At 45.0% G+C, this 21,595-nt stretch overlaps 1 protein-coding gene across 2 annotated transcripts in view; it reads left to right on the top strand.

Moving 5' to 3' along the window:
- The first annotated feature begins 621 nt into the window (after positions 1-621).
- Positions 622-21,595, top strand: part of LOC146174224 (uncharacterized) — a 106,484-nt gene continuing 85,510 nt past the window's right edge. The window contains exons 1-3 of one of the 2 annotated variants that reach the window (XM_084584662.1): positions 622-759; positions 16,641-16,884; positions 17,798-18,067. In XM_084584662.1, coding sequence (XP_084440788.1) covers positions 16,676-16,884; positions 17,798-18,067 — 479 coding nt within the window. In that variant the 5' untranslated portion in view covers positions 622-759; positions 16,641-16,675. Of the gene's footprint in view, positions 760-16,640; positions 16,885-17,794; positions 18,068-21,595 lie in introns of both variants that reach the window. The other variant, XM_084584661.1, reaches the window with a different exon arrangement.

The raw sequence follows: 21,595 nt of genomic DNA, 5'->3' as shown, positions 1-21,595 counted from the left end.
TAACTATATAAGTAATTGTGATAACGCTTAGAAAACTAGGAACATCATCTGACTGTCCTTTATCACAGGACAGCACTCACCAATCGTACATTTTAATAATAAGGGCAGATTTGAAAAGGCAAAAATAATATACTTAAGAAAGGTAAACGAAAAGAACTGAATGTAGAAATGAAAAACATGAAGAGAAGGGGGTGCCGCCATGAAGAGCAAGTACACAGCCGAAGGGACGATTCAGCAGGGGTTGTTTATGGAAAAACATTAGTAACGAGTGTGAATTTTTCTTATACGACAATTTAGTTGCTTCCAACTTCGGTGTTGAACATGCTGCTTCCTCTTAAGGATGGCCAAAGTTTTAACAGCTGTTGTAGTCCCAAGGTCGCGTTGTTTTGGTCTCAGTTGGTCTTTTGTTCTGCTTATGCATGTGTGCATGTGATGGCCGATATATATTCATTGTAAGGCATATGGGTGTTGAAAACATTTTATTTTTGCAGTTGCCCCGAGAAACGCCGCCATGCCGTCGCGACGGTACCGAGTGGCCCTGTCTTCACCTCCGGACGCAGCGTGACATTCCTACCAGCGTTGCAGGCCTTTGGTCGCGTAACCGCCTTCATTATCGTCTCCCACCCTCCGGCGGTAGAGACGCGGACGAGGAGAAGGAAGAGACGGCAGCGGATCGCGGTGGCCGAAACCGGGAAGGGCGAGCCGTGGGTTGCCCAGAGGGCGTCTTCCGGTGTCTGCTGGTCGCTGCGATGGTCTTGGGTGCGTAACAAGCTCCCCTTCCTATTATGACTACGTTTAAGCCCTTGCCTTTACAACATCACGCGAAGCATTGTTGGCTGCAGCATGCGGCTGCTCTCGCTGATCTGTCGCGTGCATGTAATTGACACCACTTGACCGCTAGTTCTTTCATTTGTGTCCTACTTCTTCACACATAATCATCAGCACACAGTATTAAGCTACCAAAATAAACTAAAGCTGGCCTGGTATATGCACTCATAAATCTTCTATAGGTCTATGGCTATAGCTAGCATACTCGGGAATCAGAAATCATGGATGTGATGTCCATCACACCTTCCTGACTGCCAGTTCGAGTTAGCAGATCCCGCAGCTCGTTTATGTCGTTTGGTCTCCATTTAGAGTATGCGTCTACAAGCAGCAGCAAAGATTTCCCTTATACTTGCCCAAAATTCAAATGAGCCCTTTACCAAGGATTTATCATCAGCACCTCTTTCGAAGGGCTATCCATTTCAAGTTGCAAATACGCCTTCGATATAACCAGTACTCTGAAACAAGTCTCCCCTGCCAATGACGCAAACACATCTTCTGACAACGGCAGCGGGTAATGAGCTACGGTTATACACGGGTGTAGAGAAACATGGTAGTCGCCAAATAGCCTGACGGATTCTCCGTAACTCTTCATAACTTCGATGATGGGTGTTGCCCATTGGCTTTCGCGTACCGGGTACAACACACCTGCTGCTTCAAATTCCTTCATCTCTTTTTCAACTTTGTCTTACAGGGCGCACGGCAGTTGCCTGGCTTTACAGAATACAGGTCGTGCTCCCTGCTTCAAAAGGATAGACCCACACGTCCATAGTTCCAGCTGGGCCCGTGAATACGTCCTTGTACTTGTCTAGCAGCCCTTCCTGTTTAGTGATTGTGTTCACTCGAAAGACCTGGAACCAATTTAGGCGAATGTGATTCAACCAGTCGCGGCCAAGCAATGCCGGTACCGTGAACCCTTGTTCATTTGCAGCTACCACTAGCGGCAGTCTAAAAGAACTGCCCTCAAGAGTTTCAGTTATAGTGACCCTGCCTTTCAATGGCAGACTTGAGCCGTTGTATGTCCGTAATCGAAACGGCACACGTTGATATGGCAGATGTCCGAAATGATTATCAAATTCATCTTCACGAATAATAGATACCGCTTCGCCTGTATCTATTTCCAAATGGTTCACAAATTCATCTTCATGAATAATAGATACCGCTTAGCCTGTATCTATTTCTATAGCAATGGTTTTCCCGTTTACGTTCATGTCATTTTTGTACAGATGAATCCTTTCTCCTAGCGCGTGCCATTCCTCACTAGACACCTCCTCTCCAGTGAAATTGCTTTGCCTTGTGGCACATACGTTGGCTAAATGTCCTCTCTGAGAGCAGTTGTAGCCCCTGGCTTTAATGTGCCGACAGTCCTGCGGGTGGTGGTGACCCCCACAACGAAAGCACGACTGTATCCTGTCCTTGTCAGCGGAAACTTTCCTTGGGCCCGGCGTCCCACGTCACCAATTGTGGTTGGTCGACTGCATAGTCCCTGCACTGTCGTCACATTGCCAGCCTGACCTCCTCCGATTCTCTTGTCATGCTGGGTCCTGGTAGCATCTCCGTCGCGTGGCTCTCAGCGGCTTCCATAGACGTGGCGATAACGCACGCTTTATCCCACTTTCAGCCCTTGTCGTCTTCAGTGGCCCGAAGCTTGCATCGAATAGCCTCGCTGCACATACCCAAGACCAGCTGGTCCCTGAGTGCCTCTTACAACAACGTTCCAAACGAGCAGTTTGTAGCCAACTGCTTCAGTTCTACGATGAAGTCATCGGGCTCCCTGTGTGCTTTTGTGGAAGGTATGCCACTCTGAGTACCAAACGCTTCAGCGTGTAATGGTTCAGAAGTGCCTGTTTTATCTCTTGATAAGTCATCTTTTCAGAAGCGTCCGGGAACATCAAGTTCCGCAAAGTGGTATATGCGCCGTCACCCAGTAAAGTGTTAAGCACGTCCGTCTTGCTTTGCTCGTCCAGCTTATTCACTCTTGCGAAGGCCTCGAATCGCTCAAGGTAGATAGGCATGTTCCCTGTAGCGGAACAGAATTCCGACAAACGCCCGATGCGCGGTGCTGATTCTTGGGTGGCATTCATGACGGCTGCTGCGTGTTGCTGCTTGAGCATACCAATCTCTTTCTCTATGGCTTGAGTCAGGGCCGGCAAGTTCGTGATATCCTCGTCGTGGTTGTCAGCGCCGAGACGACGATGGAACGGGTTTATTGTAAAGGCTTGTCAGTACACACACGGAACACCAAAGAACGCTTCGCCCTACTTGGGCAGGCTATTTATGTTATTGTAGTGGCGCTGTGGTACAGATTACCGAGGCCCCCTGCTGGTTATAATAGGCAACAGGCTCTGCATTGCTCTACTTAATCGTAGGACAATGCAGGAAAATGTGGAGCAAAAATGGTAGGTGTAACGTTAAGAGAAGGAGTTTGAAAAGTGGGTCAGCGAAATAAACCAGTTGATGCCATTATATTGAAAGTAAAGATGAAAAAATGGGCATTTCGTATGAAGCGACGACAACCGATTGGTCGGAGTGGGTAACACACTGGATACCAATGGAAGGAAAGCGTAGCAGGGGGCGGTAGAAAGTCAATTGGGCGGGTGAGGTGAACTCGTTCGAAAGGAATCAAATGGATGCAGGCAGCAGAGGACCGGGTTAGGAGGCGTTCGCCTTATCGCCCTGCAGTAGCTGGGGATGATAATGTGGAGGTTCAGGCATATGCAGACATGGTTTTGCAGCAAATAAATTGCTTACGCTATTTTAGTCGAGGACCCCGAAAATGCAAGGCACAACGTGACTCTGTGTCTGCCGTGAAAGGTGATGAGGTCGGGCACCCTTATGTTTAGGCAATATAGCACCATCGTCACATCTCCTTCCTTGAAGATGAAGGGGAGGGACAGCTTGACTTCGGGTGATACGTGACGTACTAAAGCTTTTGCTTCAAATTCCGGCGTTGATGGCGTTCTCTGAGTTGCTATGCGATTGATTCATGCCGTTTCCATGGCGACAGACGTTTGTTAAGATCCGTAGAATAACGCGAACTTAGCGCATGTCAGCATTACAGCTAAGGCTAAAAGATTATAAGCACGCATTTGGTACATGGCTCATGTATTATATTTTCTCGGCTTTTCGTACTCACCTCTCGTCATAACTTCGCCATGAAACCGCTTCCACTAAACCTCATTTACCCTACAGCTCATAGTAGTGTACAGGTGGTAAGCCCAAGCACTTTATTTTAAGCTAGTTAGGCTACGTCCCAAAGCTATTAAAGTTCGCTGAAGATGGCAGGAACTTCTAACGCGGGCAGGTCCTTTCAGACGCGCGATAGCTTATCCGGGACCTTTGAAGTCCGAGTCACACAGGCTACTGTGAGAGCTCGAAGGCACTTTCGTACGCTTTAGTTAAAGAACTACTTTGCAACTGCCAGGTGGTCTTTCACGTAATTTGGTAGACTCTAGACTATATACTGATCACTATGTATAAGGTTATAGAGGCACAATTTAAGGCTTCATTACTTAAGCGAGCAACAGAATTGTGTCATGTATGCTAACAAGGACTAGAAATTGGAGCCGCAGGTGAAAGCCAGTGCAGCTCTGCTACCACATTTTTCAAGCCGGAGCTTTTGTGTTCCCCGAACTTTTGTGCAGAATGAGCCCTTGTACTGAATGGAATCCTATTACGTTAATAATGGCGCTCTAGGTTAGCAAACTTCCATTTTATCGAAATGCTTGCTCTCATGATGGCGTGAAAGGAAATCTGGTACAGGGTTTTTTTGGCGTTTTGAGAAAAAATAGCTGCCATGCCTCTGACAGGGGTATTTGGCCGGTGATTAGCAGGTACCAGGGGTTCGGCGACTTATATGCATTCGAGGTCTCAAATGACATGGCTGAGTTGGTAGTAGCTCTAAATTCGGGTTGTTCCTTGGAGGGAGCGGGTGAGATTGAAGTATCAAAGTGATTCATTTTATTATCGCAGCTAACAGGAGCAACTTTGAGGCTCACCAAGGTCATTGGTTACACTAACTGGAAATGCCCGGAAAACAGCGTGATGAATAATGTGTACACCGAAAGGAATTCGACTAAAGAGCTGAGTGAAAAATAATTATTGCATTCAGAAATGAAATAACGATAGCTTCACAATTGTAACGACCTGAATGAACAATTTTCTTCGCTAAACGTGTTCAAAACTCTCGTAACATAATAAGGACAGTTATTGAGACCTTAGCTGGTTCCAATGTTTGGGAATAAATATCGCTCGATCAGGCGTAGCTGGTGTGCAAAATAGTATCGTTTGCGCTACTCTCTAGAACATATTCATCTTAATAGAACAGTTTCTGTGTATAGTAAGCCAGGTTTTGACTTTATAAGGTGCGCACACACACACACACACACACACACACACACACACACACACACACACACACACACACACACACACACACACACACACACACACACACACACACACACACACACACACACACACACACACACACACACACACACACACACACACACACACACACACACACACACACACACACACACACACACACACACACACACACACATATATTGTCAAAGAGAGAGATGAAGTCGATGTGCGAGCACCGGTGCTGGAATAAGCCTTACCTTGACTGTGGCAGCTTTCGTGCATCCCAGCATAATTTTTTAAATAACAGACCTATTTTGCCGTAACAACTTGGTGAAGGTGCGGGTGGTCCTGGACCGTATCGAAAATCAACTCAGCAGACGGCTGTCCAGGCTCCCGCCAGACCTAACAGCCATGGAAAGCCAAGACACGACGGAGAAGGCCACTCTTTGATCTCAACAGAAGCTGCTTCTAATTCAGGCCGCGAGCACCAAGTACCGTTCAGCTCCTGGCCGCATGAGCGGGAGCACAGAACATTTCCTGGTCTGGCCGATGAAGATTTCGAGGACTGTCTGACACACTACAAACGTGTCAGCAAATACAATTGCTGGGATTTGGTTATGCAACTCACAAACGTGATCTGCTGCGACCTCTTTCGCAATGAGCACAGTGGCCTGCAAAGACCTTCAGCACATACATAGAGGGAGTTCTGAAGCTCGGCCGCATTGTTAATAGACACATGACCGGAGACGACACAGTTGGCCATCTCCTAAAGGGGTTCGCCGAATACGATTATCATTTCCTTATCACAAAAGAAACCCTCGCGAGTACTTCGGACATTATCCAGTACTCCCGTACATTTGAAGCATTAAACATGCGGCGTAATATCCGAAATTTAGACGCCTCTGCAATGTCCCAACAGTCGCCAGCGTTGGCTACACTGTCCACGACGCTCTCGCCTCTCTAGTCTGCAGAGGTGTGAGTAAAGAGCTGGCCAAGCACCTGCAAGACGCCGACGCGCGACCTGTGTACGTGCAGTTCAGCCACAGCAGGCTGAATATCCAGCCGCGCTACTCCTACGGAAATGAGCGCGCCTCTGCACCTCTGTGCCAGCCGCTTTTCTTCAGATTCGAACGTGCGTCATGCAGCTTCTATCGTCACTCAACCACCGTCGTATTTCTCAGGCTAAAGCACCTACGCTTTTCGTGAGTCGCATATTTGTAACAACTGCGGCCGCCGCGGTCACATGGCGCGGTTTTGGCAGCGTCGGTGACAGCAGGCCTCACGCTCTTGAATGCGACCTTGGGCAGGTTTCCGCGATCACAACAACATTTAATAGTGTCAAACTCGTCCACTACTGCCTCCCCCAGGCGTCTTTTGCAGAGACACTCCCGCTTCTGACCGCACCTTCACACCAACGCCCTCGCGCCGAGAAACGGTCCCGTCCCCACTTCGACGCTCACCTACTCCACCGTCGGAAAACTAGCAGGAGCTGCCGATATAGGTGTGGTCGCGGAACGGTCATCTTCGCCAATTCCTCTGCCTACTGTGATGCTGCAGAACAAAATTCATGTTACTGTACTAATAAGTTAGCTTTAGTGGATACCTGTGCCACGATTTCCGTAATGAGTGTCAGTTTTAAAAATCGCCTTTGGCCGGCAATAATAGTTGCTTACAGGCGAAGTGTCAGCTTTCGTCGTGTTGGGGGACAACATTTGCGTCATATGCGTCTCTGCTGCGCGTAAGTGGTCATTGCTAGGGAAACGTTTCGAGTTTAACTTGCAGTTTTAGCACGAGTCACTCATCATGTTATTCTCGGCAGCGATTTTCTGCGCGATTGTGGAGCAACGGTCGATTGCGCAGCCGGCGAAATTTCTATGCGCCGCAATATTGTGTCTGGTTTTGTAGATTTGCAGGGGAGACAACTAGTTCTAGTGACAGTGCATTTTATGCCTCCAACGATTTAGTGCTACCTTCTATGGCTGCAATGTTTGTGCGGGATCGCAGCTCGGACGAGTGAGCAGGCACCCACTCGATGTTTTTTGAAGCTGACGTGAACAATGTGTAAAGAAACATTTATTAGTGCCCCGTGCCGTCAGTGAGGTTGTAGATGGTTGTGCCCTCTTGTGGACTGAGGACATTTCATCAGAACCAGTTTGTTTGCCATCCGGCTTCAAGTTGGCAAAATTTGATGGCTACGAGTTCCTTACTATTCGGTTTGTGTCTCCTCGTCCACACCAGCGTGTAAATTCTGTTTAAAGCGCAAATATAATCCGGATGATAAACAAATCACTTTCGTCATCCGACCCGCAAGAGGTATGGGAAGTTTTGGCATCTTCAACCTCTGTGTTTAACTTTGCTCAAGGAGCCGGTTTATCGGTTCCGACACAATCACGTATGTCACACAACATCAGTGCTGGTGATGCGATCCCGATCAGAGAGAAACCCTACTAGTATCAACGGTCGAGCGCAGAGAAATCGCCGAACAAATCTAGGACTTGTTGAAGAAAAGTGTTATACAAGAGTCCTCCAGTCCTTGGGTAGCCGTCGTAATCTTGGTGAAGAATGACAACACGTAGAGATTTAGAGTTGACTAGTGTCGGTTAAACGCAGTTTCCAAAAAAGACTTTTATCCTATGCCACGTATCGACGATGTCTTAGATTGTCTTCAGTCCGCTTCCCATTTCTCGTCAGTAGATCTGCGGTCTGGCTATTTGCAAATCCCGATCCATCCGCCGGACCGAAAAAAGACAGTCTTTGTGACATCTGACGGGCCTTGGTAGAACGAGAGGAAGAAGATGGTATACACGGTATGAGGGAGCACTGAACAAGGGTAAAGGGGATACGCCTCAGTTCGCACGCCGAGCTAACGTTTCGACAAGTGGACGTGTCTTCGTCTGGGCCCAGACGAAGACACGTCCACTTGTCGAAACGTTGGCTCGACGTGCGAACGGGGGCGTACCCCATTTACCCTTGTCCAGTGCTCCTTCATACTTACGAACTTTAGGAATTTAGCGTGATGCCCTTCGGACTGTGGCATGCACCACCAACATTCGAATGATTTATGGACACAGTTCTGCGTGGTTTAAGATGGGAAATATGCATGTGCTATCTAGAAGACGTCATCATCTATTAAAGGACATTTCGGGAGCATTATCAGCGACTTAGTCTTTTCTAGACTGTATAATAAACGCCGGACTAATTTTGAACTCTAAAAAGTGGCACTTCGGTGAACGGCAAACCTTTGGGCTTGGATTTTAGTGGAACAAGAAGGTATTCGGCCCGACCCCCAAAACTTGCTGCTCTGCGAGCCTTTGCAAAACTTCAAAAAGTAAAACATTTCAGAAGCTTTATGGGGCTACGTTCATATTTCCCCCGTTTCATTCAAGAATTCGCCCAAATTGCTCATCCGCTCACTTTCCTCATGCAAAAAGACGCTGCGTTTTTGTGCTTCCGACAGCTAAAGGTTCTGCTCACATCTCGCCCCTTTTTACGCCATTTCGATCCGGCTGCTACAACCGAGGTTTACGCTGATGCGTGCGGCGCGGGCGTCGGCCCGGTTCTAATCCAGCTCCAGAGTAGCACCCAACATGTCATCGCTTACGTAAGCCAGACTTTAACGAAAGCAGAACGCAACTACACAGTGCCAGAAATGGAATGTCTCGCTGTCATATTTCCTGTTACCATGTTGTGACCATATTTGTACGGGCGGTACTTCAACTTAAGTACTGAACTTCACTCCCTGTGTTAGCTTGTTGGCCTGAGCGACCCCTCCCTTCGATTAGCTCGCTGGACATCACGTTTAGAGATATAATACTTTTCTGTGTCTTATAAGAATGGCCGCCGCTACGCCGACGCTGGCTGTTTTCCCCTTTCCTCTTCCATAGATGGCAGTCGGTGAAGATGATCTAAAGGACTGCCTCTCCTCTGACCGAAACATTACCAGACAACATAAAAGTCCGGCAAGATCAATGTCAAGACCATAAATTTACTCCGTTCTTTGATAAGGCGCGCAATTCAGCATCTACACCTTTGGTTTTCTAGATGGTCTACTCGTCGAAAATAGCTACTAAACTGATGGTGCCCGTCTTCTGCTTGTTGTCCCGGCTTATCTTCGCAATGCTGTTCTACATGCGATGCATGACGACATCACTTCAGGTCATCTTGGTTTTGGCCACACCATCGCGAGGGTCCGACAACGATTTTATTGGCAAAGGTTGTACACGACAACGAGGCGCTATGTAGAAAGTTGTGTCTGCTGCCAACGTCTCAAGCGAAGCCCCACGCCACCGGCTGGCCTTCTTCAACCTGTCACGACCCCTAGGTCGCCTCGCGAAAAAATTTGGATTGATCTGATTGGTTCTTTCTCCAATCATCTGATGGCCTTAGCGGAATTATCATAGCTATTGATTAGTCGACCCGGTATGTTAATACGTCTGCACTCATTTCTGCAAAGCAACCAACGTGTCGAACATTTTATCACCCCGAATCGTTCTTTGCCATGGCATGCTTCGAGTGATCATCACTGATCGCAGTCGACAGTTAACTGCAGATATTGTGGAAAAACATTTGCGGCTCTGTGGCTCCTATTATCGTCATTCTACTCCCTACCACCCTCATGCAAACGGCTTTACCAAGCGTCTAAACCGGACTCTCATCAACATGATGTCAATGTACGTATCATCAAAAAGCAATAACTGGGACGCCGTTTTGCCATTTGTAACTCATGCTTATAGCACAGTTGCATGACGTGACCGGCTATTCTCCTTTTTCCTTCGTTACGTGCGCTCACCATCAACCTTCCTGGACACTATTCTTCCATTCTCCGTGCACAGTGACACATCCCTGCTGCAACATTTCTGTTTTGCTGAAGTAGCGCGTCCTCTTGCTCGTTTGCGAACTATCGCCTCCCAACCGCAGTAAGCTTCGGTATGATGCGGCTCATGCTGCAGTAACTTACAAACCCGGAGATTTGGTTTGGCTTCGAACGCCATTGAGAAACTGTGGACTGTACCAAAAGTTCTTGTGGTAATTCGCCGGACCCTTGGTTGTTTTAAGTCGTTTAAGTGAAGTAACTTACGTTATCGCTAAAGTAACATCGACAAATCGATGCTCGCGGACGAAGCAGCTGGATCATGTGGCTCGACTGAAACGCTACTATCCTCAATATGCTTGACTCGCTCGAGGACGAGCTTCATCTGTCCCGTGGGAAACTGTTACGTCAATTACGTCGCGCCGCGCGGTGTTGCTCATGTGCAAGAGATGGAAAAGTGGGCGGTTGCGCAGTGGATGCGCGTTTACTCGTTCTGGAACAAGCCTTACTGCGACTGTGCCTACCCTACTGAAAAAATTGTATGAGGCAATAACCTCAATTTTCTCACACAGTCTCACTCTATTCAAATAAAAAATCACATACAGGTCGCATATAATTGCGTAAGATCTCATAGTTTCTTCTACATTGACATAAATTATTTAATATATTTTATGATAATGATGTGCACCGTATGAGAGTCTATGTGATTTGATTAGATTGTCCGAGGTTACTGGCAAGTAGAACTTTTCATTTTTCAGTAAGGTAGCTTTCATGCAACCCCCGCAAATTGTGTTTAATAAACCCATTTCCCGTAACGATATATATATATATATATATATATATATATATATATATATATATATATATATATATATATATATATATATATATATATGTGTGTGTGTGTGTGTGTGTGTGTGTAGAATGGGTGGGTATCTCTACTGAAAAACCAAAAGTTCTACGGGGCAATAACCTCATAAAATCTCATTTTATCGCATAGAGTCTCATACGGTGCACATCATTATCATAAAATACCGTACATATTTTATGATAATGTAAAAGAAACTATGAGTACTTCTGCAATTATATGCGACTTCTATGTGATTTCCTATGTGAATTGAGTGAGATTGTGTGAGAAAATGCGAGGTTATTGCCCCTTACAGTTCTTTCAGTGGGGATATATATGTGCTTGAGTACGCGATATCAGCCACTTTCTCGAAGAGTTAACGTAAATAAGAGTTCTTGAAGGTGCACTACTTCTAACCCTAAATGTGGTTTCCCTCTACACAAATATTCCACACCATGGTGGCATGCAGGCCCTAGTCACAGCCTACGTAAAACACAACAGCAAAGATTCCAACAGCCCGAGAGCAATCAACCTCCAAACAAGCGGCACGGCAATGGGAACTAAAATGGCACTTAATTACGACAATATATTTATGCATTATGTCGAGTCAAACTTCTGTTCCTCACATCTTTTTAAACTGGCCTTTTGCATGCGATTCCTTGACGATATACTCATGATATGAAGAGACACAGAAAACAGCCTAAACCAGTTCATTTCAGCATTCAACAACACACATCCAACTATATTTTTCATACACACCTACTCCGTGAACTAAATAAACTTTCTCGACCTCACAATCCAAGTAAAAGGGGGCACACCACTCAATAGCGTCTACAGAAAACCCACTGATAGAGTAGACCTTCGTTTTTAAGAGCTGCCCTCCACGACACTGCAAACCATGTATCCCTTACTTCTAGGCCCTTAGATTTAAGCGCATTGCTCACGCCCTGAGCACTTTGACGAAAACGCAACCGCCTTCGGACGCCCCCCCTCATGCTTTTCTTCCCTTTTCTCCCCCCCCCCCCCTTTGTTTTCTTATTTCTACTGTTAATCTTCTTGCCTCCTCTTTCCTGGCCGAAGATGAAAGCTTAGAAATCTTCATAGCTCCCCGCATCTTCTTAGTTTGTCCGCCCGCCCTTGTCTTTTACTCTTTTCTCGCATTAAACAGGCCCAATGGTCGTCTTTCTTGCCTTTTTTTTTCTAGTGTTCTGTCTTTCCTGCGTCTGTACAATTTTCATACCTTTAAAACTGAAACTTAAGCAATGTGACCACAGTCTTGACGAAGACTGGACCCCGGTCGAAACGGCGACGAAGAATAAATGAAGTGTTAAATATCTTCGCTATTTATTTCCTCTGCAGCGAAAAACGTCTTTTTCGCAAGTATATATATAATATGTGTGTGTGTGAGTGTGTGTTTGTGTGTGTGTGTGTGTGTGTAAAGCGAGGTGTGCGCTTCATAAAAGCATCATTCTATTGGTCTTAACAATACTTCATTATCACTGAACAAAACGAACAGCTCTCTAAAACTTTCTCACCAGTCCACCAGGTAACATATAGCAGACCACACATTTTACACTTCAATATCATTGAACAAAAGGGGAAGCTCTCCAAACTTTTCTCAACGATCAACTAGATAACATACAGAAGACCAAAAATTTTACAAAACTTCGCTATCATTGAACAAAGCTGGCAGCTCTCTAAAAGTTTCTCACCAGTCCACCAGGTAACATATAGACGATAAAAAATTTTACGCTTCAATATCATCGAATAAAGCGGGAAGTTCTCTAAATTTTCTCATCGGTCCACCACGTAACATACAGAAGACCAAAAATTTTACGCTTCAATATCATTCAACAAAGCGGGAAGCTCTCCAAAATTTCCTCACCTGTCCACCAGGTAACATACAAAAAACCAAAAATATTACACTTCAATATCATTAAACAAAGCGGGAAGCTCTCTAGAAGTTTCTCACCGGTCCACCAGGTAACATAGAGAAGACCAAAAATATTACACTTCCCTATCATTGAACAAAGCGGGCAGCTCTCCATAATTTTCTCACCGGGCCACCAGGTAACTTACAAAAGACCAAAAATTTTACTCTTCAATATTATTGAACAAAGCGAAAAGCTCTCTAAACCTTTCTCACCGGTCCACTAGGTTAGATACAGAAGACAAAAACTTTTAAACCTAAATATCATTGAACAAAGCTGGCGTCTCACCAAAAATTTGTCACCAGTCCACCAGGTAACATAGAGAAGACCAAACATTTTACACTTCAATATCATTGAACAAAGCGCCTAGCTCTCCAAAATTTTATCACTGGCCCACCAGGTAACATACAGGAGACCAAAAATTTTGCAACGCCACGTTGCCACTGAATAGCTAAAAATCCTGATTCCTGTGGGTTGCGGACGGTGCGGAAAAAAAAAAAAAAAACAGTGTCAGGTCTGCAAACGCGTGCGAACCCCCAGACTTGCCAAAACCACTCAAATTCAAACTTTTTATACGGGAAGATTGATATTGCAATACCAGCAACGTTGCCTACATGCACGAGTGCGGTGACTGTGCAAAGAAGGGCATAGTACAGAAAGACAAATCAAAATTATTTCGACTCTGATTTGATAGCCACTGCTCACAAGTTCGATTCCTCCCCAACCTCACCTTTTCAAAACATCTACGCGAGAAGGGCCTTGCATTTGATAAACATAGGGTAAAATATTGCAGGGTGACTTCAAAGACACGCGTGACTGGGAGAAACGGGAATCCTAATTTATTTTTAAATTTAGGACTGTGAAAAAATGCATAAACTCCAGCCACGGCATTCTATCCTCTCTTGAAAACCCGGTTACGTACGAAACTTTTCACCTAACGCACACAGCACCACTGAGTATTTCGTCTTGGTCATACCGGACTTTGCATGCCAAGTTCCGCAATTATTTCTAACTTTTCTGAACTCATCTCCTTGGCTCCCAAAGCATTCAGTAACACCTCTCCCCCGACTATGTTTCTTTTCTTTCTTTTTTTTTGTATAGTTTTCGTCTTTTACATGCCTGTTTTATCTTTTCGCTCACCCAACCACTATAGAAAGGAAAAACAGCAGGGAAGCGAAAACAAATCGCACTTAGCATCTTTTTTTTAAAGCATACACCTCGCTTTATACTGTTTTAATTGTTTAAGCAGTCAAGTACGTCTAGTTACTTGACTGACATATATATATATATATATATATATATATATATATATACAGAGGAAGAGAGAGAAATTAAATAGTTGCTACAGCAACAAAACAAAAAAGGCCGCAGCAGAGACGACTGCTCATGTTAGACTGCGCAATGCTAAATTCTTGCAAAGTGTAATAGTAGCGTTCCTTAGACGAGAGGCCAACTTTGCGCGATGCTGTAGAAATGACGCCTGAGTGGATTTTGCAGATATGTTACAACGAGAGGATTCACTTATGTGTTCCGGTGGGGTTGCATATTCGTTGAGCAGAAAAAAAAGTAACCACATCACAGAGGCGAAACAGGAAAACCTAGATAGCAGGCTGAATCTCTTTTTATTGCTGACGAAAACATAAATGCTATCTGTAATTAACTACATAAATCAATAAAACAATCATCTTAATATTATTTGTCTTCTTGTAGCTCCTTAGCAATGATGGCGTACCCAGCTTGAAGGGACACCTGCACTTAGTTAGATGTAGATACAGCACTATAGGTCTTTAAACCTGCAACAAATGTCGCCTCTGTGGGTCTGGTATTTCTATGTTGGATCAAATATAGTTGCATGAATCTTTGGTGTGGGTAGATTTCTTTACGGTAGAAAAAATGTAAACACGGCATCCGCGGCGAATCATGGAAACAAATTGCTGACATCTTGTGTTTCTCATTGTTCGATGGACTTTGTACCAACTGTTTCTTGTGAAGCTGCAAGACTGTACTACCATTCAAATGGAGCATTGCGGTGAGCCATTGACTCGATGAAGTTCTCAAATTAGGAAATAGAGCTCAAAATCATCGGACGTGAGAAGATAACACATACAACACATAAAATTCCTTCATGACATGTATGTTAAATGATAATTGTTTGTGAGTTTTAAACATAATGTACCCCTGAAGAACTAAGTTTCTGTGTTAAGCGACCGGGTCTATAGGTTGGGATATGTGATAAATATTTGCCCTGCTTCAGATGTAGTCGGACTGATGTTTTTACAATTCGATATGTCCTTATGAAGTAATTAAGTTAGATAATTTATTCATGGTGTGCTATTAAAAGGATAAAACTGTAAGATAGCAATGCTGAATGGAACAATAGAACCTTCTTGCACTCGGTATTTATTTAGTTATTTTCCCTTCTTTTTTATTTTAGTTTTGTGTTAGTCTTTATTTTAGCACTGTTTACTTCCAGTCCTCATAGTTTATTTAATTTTTGCTATTTTTGAGCGCTACTGGCGCCTCTACATGCCGCATGAGTGGCTTGTGCAGGAAGTGTGAGCTAAAAGTGATATCAGAATTATCACGTGCTTTCGTATCTCAATGGTTACGCAACTGTTGATTGCGCAGTGTTCAGAATGGTGACCTACCATTTAGATTCCCATTTAGAATCCATCTGCTGGTCAAGTTGGAGGCTATTTTGCGATAGTGGTCTAAATTGATGACAGATGTGCCTCCATATGCATGCCATTAATTGCAAGTATCGGTTTCCGATGACAACTGAGAGACACAACGTGCCTTTCCGCCGACCCAGCCAATTTTTATTTCGGGAAAAACGCAACTTTCAAACCTTTCTGTGCCAGTGTCTTGAAGCTTAATCGTCAAGCAAAGCCACGCAAACACCATCTCAAACAGTGCTTTCGCAAACATCATTTAGCTGAGACGTAGTTGAAGCTATGATAATTTTTAAGGCAAAAGCTCCTCATTAGCGTGCGCAGAAAGTGACTGTCACGGAGTGGCCAAACGACAGATCGAAAGCGAATCAAGCGCTATACACATAAAAAACCATAAAAGACAATTATCGAGTCCAGTTACGATCACTCGGATATAATTCCACAGTAACAATGAATAATGACTAGCCACAATAGTCATCGCCCTAATTCATGTCATAGCGAAGAATCCAATCCAGGATCCACATCACAAACCAATACCAAATCCAGCCATGACTAATTGGCTATAAATCTTAATGTCAATGGGTAATAGCTTGCGACATTAGTTGTAGCCCTAATCAAGGTCATAGCCAGCAGTGCAGTCCTGCATTCACATTACAAGTTAGCCAAAGACAACGAAAGACGCCCATGTGTACTTTCGCATTACGGCGACCAAGGAGTTATAAGTGTACCCCTGGAATCTTTTGCTTTCGCTACGGATTACCTTGTAGGAATCAGCGGTATAATACCTTCCTGGCTTTCAACTGTACCTCACAACGATTATCCATGTCATGCTCTTCGTGTTTAACATTGATCCCTACCACAAAAGGGACAAACTACAGAACCGGCTGTGTCAAAGTTTAAATGCAATAGCCTTGAAGAAATGAGTCGTCGCCTTCTTTTAGCACTGGCAAAAGGCGTATGGCAAGAGTAATAATAACCGTGAGTAAAATACATTTGATAATGGTTTCATTTAATGTTACAAGCGGCGAAATCCAGTCGTTTGCGCATGCAACGACCCTTGTACGTGCGACTGCAACTCTAATATTCTGAAATATTGTCGCCATTATTTTAAATCATATCAATCAGCTAAGTGACTCTCCGATTTATCTGTAGTCTTCTTTGCTTTTGACTTGCCTTTCTCGCAGGGTTCCGTTGCCAGGCTCTCTGATGGCCCGTTCGCATGGCGGGCTTCACGAAGCACCTCAGCACGCACGTCTACTTCCACATGGACAGGACGGGTGCCTCCTCCTCGTCCGCAGCGGCCCCCTCGAGCAGCACCATGACCGGCAAGAAGCCTTCGGGCAGCCCACGCCTACACAGCGGCGGAGACTCGGCCGCCGCGCCGTCCACGCGACGGTCGCGCGACACCAGCACGAGAACGCGAACGAGGTGGGGTCAGCAGCACCTTGTCATACAACACCTACCTCCATCCCTGTTTCTAGTCAAGTTCTTTATTATACTTGCTTAGGGGGTATGAAAAAAAAGCAGCAGAAGCCAAGGTGTGTTCAGAGGCCCAAGTACGTGTCAAAAACAGCTCTTTATTTTATTGAGTAAAACAGCAGTTTATGGAATCTTAGAATGATAAATGAACCTTATGACACAATGACGTCAGGAAATATGAAAGATGCATCAAAGAAGCATGGAAACACTCTTAGAAGTGTAAGAGCAGCATATCTTCAGGAAGCACTAGCGACCAAAGAATGGTATATTGCGAAGTTCCGGCTAGATATGTACTTTGGCGGAAAGTATGTACCATTATTAGATAGTTGCTTAATCTTCATGCTTAAAGAGAGTTTGGACAGTGCGGTCTATTTCTGTCATGCTTAACCTGCGCAAGCTGATGTAGACAGCCCAAATTTAAAACAACTTTCGTAACGTAAAGACCACAAGATTACACAGAGAAATGGTTCTGCTCCTTCTAGAATCGGCCGGTACAGAGGCACACCGAGTTTTATCCCCTTGCTTCATTCTGCAAGCGGGTTTAAAATATAGAAACTTCACTATCCGGACAACAGTGTCCACGAGGGATCGGCACTCAAGGTTCAGAACAACGCTGATGGCCTGCTGTTACTGCTCATAGTAGTACACGCTAATTTGGAATGCCTTACTCTTGATCTGAAGGAAAATTGGTTTGGATTCGCATATATGGACAATTTTGTGCGTCGCTTTTCGTTTGTTCCTCCTGAAGACTTCAGTTAATAAACCACGTCGTGAGTATAGCGTAAAGGTAGTTCTTTTCACCTGCTCGAGCTGTTGTTATGCGGTCATTCAGCATCGTATCCTGTGACTTCATCCGCAGCAGGAGCGAGGCCACAGAACCCTTCATTATGCCTTCATCCGTGGCGCCGTCGCGCTACGACCCGACCAGCGCGGACTGGGACGAGTTCGACTACTTCTGCCAGAGCCCGTACCTGTTGTCGGTGAGCGAGCCCCCGCCAGCCAGGGAGCGCTTCAAGCGACGCCTGTTCCGGCGCTCGCACAAGTACTCGGATCCTCCGTCCACGGCGCCCGCAGCGGGATCGCAGAGACACCTCGACCAGCCACCCGCCCAGACAAGCGCCGAGAGACTCAGGTGCGCCGCATTTCTAGCACATCACGGGAAAGCCAATGCAAGTCACGTGACGAAAATCACCTGTGCTGAGGATATTTCCGGGCGCGCCAGTAGAGAGAAAAGCTTACGTCATTACAAATAGTTTCATTAGTCATTTTGTGCTAAAACAAAATTGGCAGTGGCTTAACCCAGGATGTACAAAGCGAAAACAGTGGTATTCGTGAATGAGACCGAATAGTTTCTCTGTTGTGGTTGACTGACGGAAAAACTTTATTGGGCAGAGATAAGGGAGGGAGATGTGTAGGTGGGGTCCCTAGTCCGGGACTCCAGCGGCTGCCGCTGCTATCCGCGCGCGTGTCACGTTGGGTCACTAGTCAAGAGCTGGATAGGGTAGCCTCCAACTCCTCAATAGTTGGCACTGCATTTGGGTCATCAGGTGGACTGTGTGGGCAGGTCGACACCATGGGGCGCAGGCCTGATTTCATCCCGCAATATTTACATTCAGGGCCGTTGAATCCTGGATATATTGTGTTTTAGCGGGCTGGTGTGCTAACTTCCTGAAGTGCTGTTAGCCTCTCCGCATACGTCGCCAGAGGGCCGAGATAGAGCTTCTTATCATACTTTCGTCTTCACCGCCTTGCGTCTTCACTTTGAAGTTCTGTGTTCTTCTTCCTCGGGAGTTTGCATCGCTCGTTTAGCTCTCTCAGGTTCATGTTTCCTATGTACCGTGTCTTCACAGCGAGCAATGTCGACAGGATGAGGAAATTCGGCTTGTAGGCAAGCATAGCAACTGTTCGCACTAAGCGTTGTTGCATCATCCTTGACAGATCACTACACACACGCCGCAGTTCTCAGCGTATACATACGACTCTGCAAGCGAGCGACTGCTCCATGGCCTATACTTCCCACTGCGACGCAGCAACTGAAGAGCAGCGCGCATACACAGTGAGACACATAGCTAAGTGATAACGTCACGTGCAGCGCTCCCCGGAGGCCGGTGATGTGCACTAATAGGAAAGACGTTTGCCAGGTGTATGAAAAAGAAGCACGTTTGCGATGTACAAGAAAAAGCGAACCAGCAGCGACAGAAGATATTCTCTGCTGCCCATTTCTTGGCCCATTCAACTGCGTGGGTACGGGCCATATTTTATTTGGTAAACAACGACAAAAACTGAGTGTCACCAGATGCGTGCAACACACTTGAGAAGAAGCGGGCGACTGCTCAAGTCTCAAGACCCGCGTTCTCGAAACGCACCGCAGCCAGCCCAGTGCAGCTAGAAGGGGAGAAGAGTGGTATAATTCCAACTTCAATTTCTAATTTGGCTTGCCCATTGTGCGGCCATTTATTACTTTAAAAAAAACTCTCTGCTTGAAACCTCTAGTTATTTCCCATCAAGAATAAGGGCTACCAAACGTTTCATGTTGAATTGCGGTATTGAGGGTAACGTTTCCGTTATGGTTGCTGAGAAATGAAGAGCGCTGCAAGGACATTTAAATAGTGGGATTCGATAAGGAATCAGTGAGAGACGTCTTTGAATTGAATTGGAGCTTTAATATTTTGAGCAGTTAAAAACGCGTGTTATATTGTAAATGTGAAACGCTTCTGAGTAGAAGCAGGACCAAAGGGACTTTGAATGTTTCATACACGTTAGACACTGGCTGCCTTTGAAACGTTTGTTACCTTGGCGGGTCTGTAAAACTCTACGTTCTGTGTTCCGAAATATTGCAAGATGCAAACGGAAAATACTTTCGCCCATCATCTCGAAAGCTACATTTATTTTCCACTTTTAGTCCAAGCTAGGGAAAGCGCAGGGAAATGGTGAAGCCCTGTAATGTATAGGAAACAAGCTGCTGGCGCGTGCTTTAAGCAGCAATGCTTATAAATTTAGGTTAGCTTATGCAAAGGTTTTATTTTGAGCGGTTTTAGGGACTGTTGAAGAAAGCCGCACTATACTCAGGACTGAAACAGGGCTCAAATTTCAGTCACTACCCATTCTTTTGCATAAGCCACGTTATTATATTAATCAAAAACCTTAATAAAGGGCGGAGGAGAAAAGGCAAAAAAGTAATAACTGGCGTTTATAAAACATCTCCAATGGTACTTCGTTGACAAAGATCAGTGTGGCACTTAGCGTTTTGTTACTTAGCACTACGAATTACATATTTCCAAGCAAGCATGAAGGCGCAAAATACATAAGAGTTTAAACATCATCCAATAATGATTTTTTTTTAATGCTGGGAGTTTTTGCTCTAAAGAATTTACCACCTACGAGAAAAATCATTCTAGTGTCCGTGCAACCAATACCTTCACTACTGAAATGCATGAAGTATTCGAAAAGAACCTGCTAGATTAGACTGGTACCTCTCCCAAAAGCGAGTGTAAAAAGAGGTGCCAATAAAAATATAACTGACCTTCCATAGTCAGTAGCATTATTTTTTTCTTCAAAGTTACCTCGTGAGGACGCAATAGTAAATTCATCGCTAGCCCCTCGTGACATACAGAGCATGGTGCATGAATTACGCTTATTCAGAAAGGCTAGCAGAAATATAACAGAAACGCTGTGGATCCAGGCCGGCTAAGCGAGTGTGCATGTCTGCTTACTATGCCAAGTCTGAGGAAAAACGTTCTGAGAAATTAAAACGCTCAATAAGCAATTCTATAGCCTTTTTGTGCTGAAACTAGGCAATGGTATTTTCAGTGCTTTTCTTGATGCGTGCAGGTTACAGCTTTTTTAAAACGTTTTCTAAAATACATGGAGCAAAGCAAATCGTACCACTGCTATGCTAACTGCTTGTCGAATGCATATTTGTCAACCTGGCATTCGTAACATTGCAGTTTTAAGTTTGCCACGTGGAAAATGACACGTTGTAAAAAAGCACACCGCAAGTTCAAACAAAATAAACTTCTGCCAATCATTATGGTGCATTACCCTGATGACTTGTTTAGGCGAGTGCAGTACCAAGATACTTTGTTGGGCAAATTGGTAAACATCTATTATTAATTTAAACAGCTCGAACCAGAGGACTCAGGACAAGATAAAAGGAAGCCACAGTACAGGCGCTGACTCAAAACTATGTCTAAGCCTTTACTTCAAGGCTCAGGTAAAAACAAGTATGACGAAAACGAAGCAATCACACAGAATTTCACACGGCCTCAAAAATGTAGGCAAGAGGTATGGTGCTGACGTCGCATTGACCGCCCCGCTCAAGATGAAAAGGATTTGCCTGGCAATTCAGATGGAAAGAGAATCGAAGAAGCAACAATGTGGGGTGAAACATAGAGCCCCATTTGTTGTATGCAAGGCTGGTGTTGTGTACAGGCTTCCAGCCTCTTGTGGAGCCTGTTATATAGGGCAAACAGGACGCTGTAATAATAAGAGACTACTGGAACACCGGAACAACTTGGAAAGTGGCAAGGACAAAACGTTTCTGGTCTCACATTGCCATTCATGTGAAACAATGAAGAAGGAGAAGAAGAAATGTACTCCTATATGTTTGACCAGGCTAGGATTTTGTATCGCCACAAAGGAAAGATGACAAGAGAGATAG

Source organism: Amblyomma maculatum, chromosome 11, assembly GCF_055883805.1.
Source record: "Amblyomma maculatum isolate TAMU_Amacu chromosome 11, ASM5588380v1, whole genome shotgun sequence".
NCBI classification, from domain to species: domain Eukaryota; kingdom Metazoa; phylum Arthropoda; class Arachnida; order Ixodida; family Ixodidae; genus Amblyomma; species Amblyomma maculatum.
Note: the sequence above shows the minus strand (reverse complement) of the source record. Positions and strands in the feature narration are given on the sequence as shown.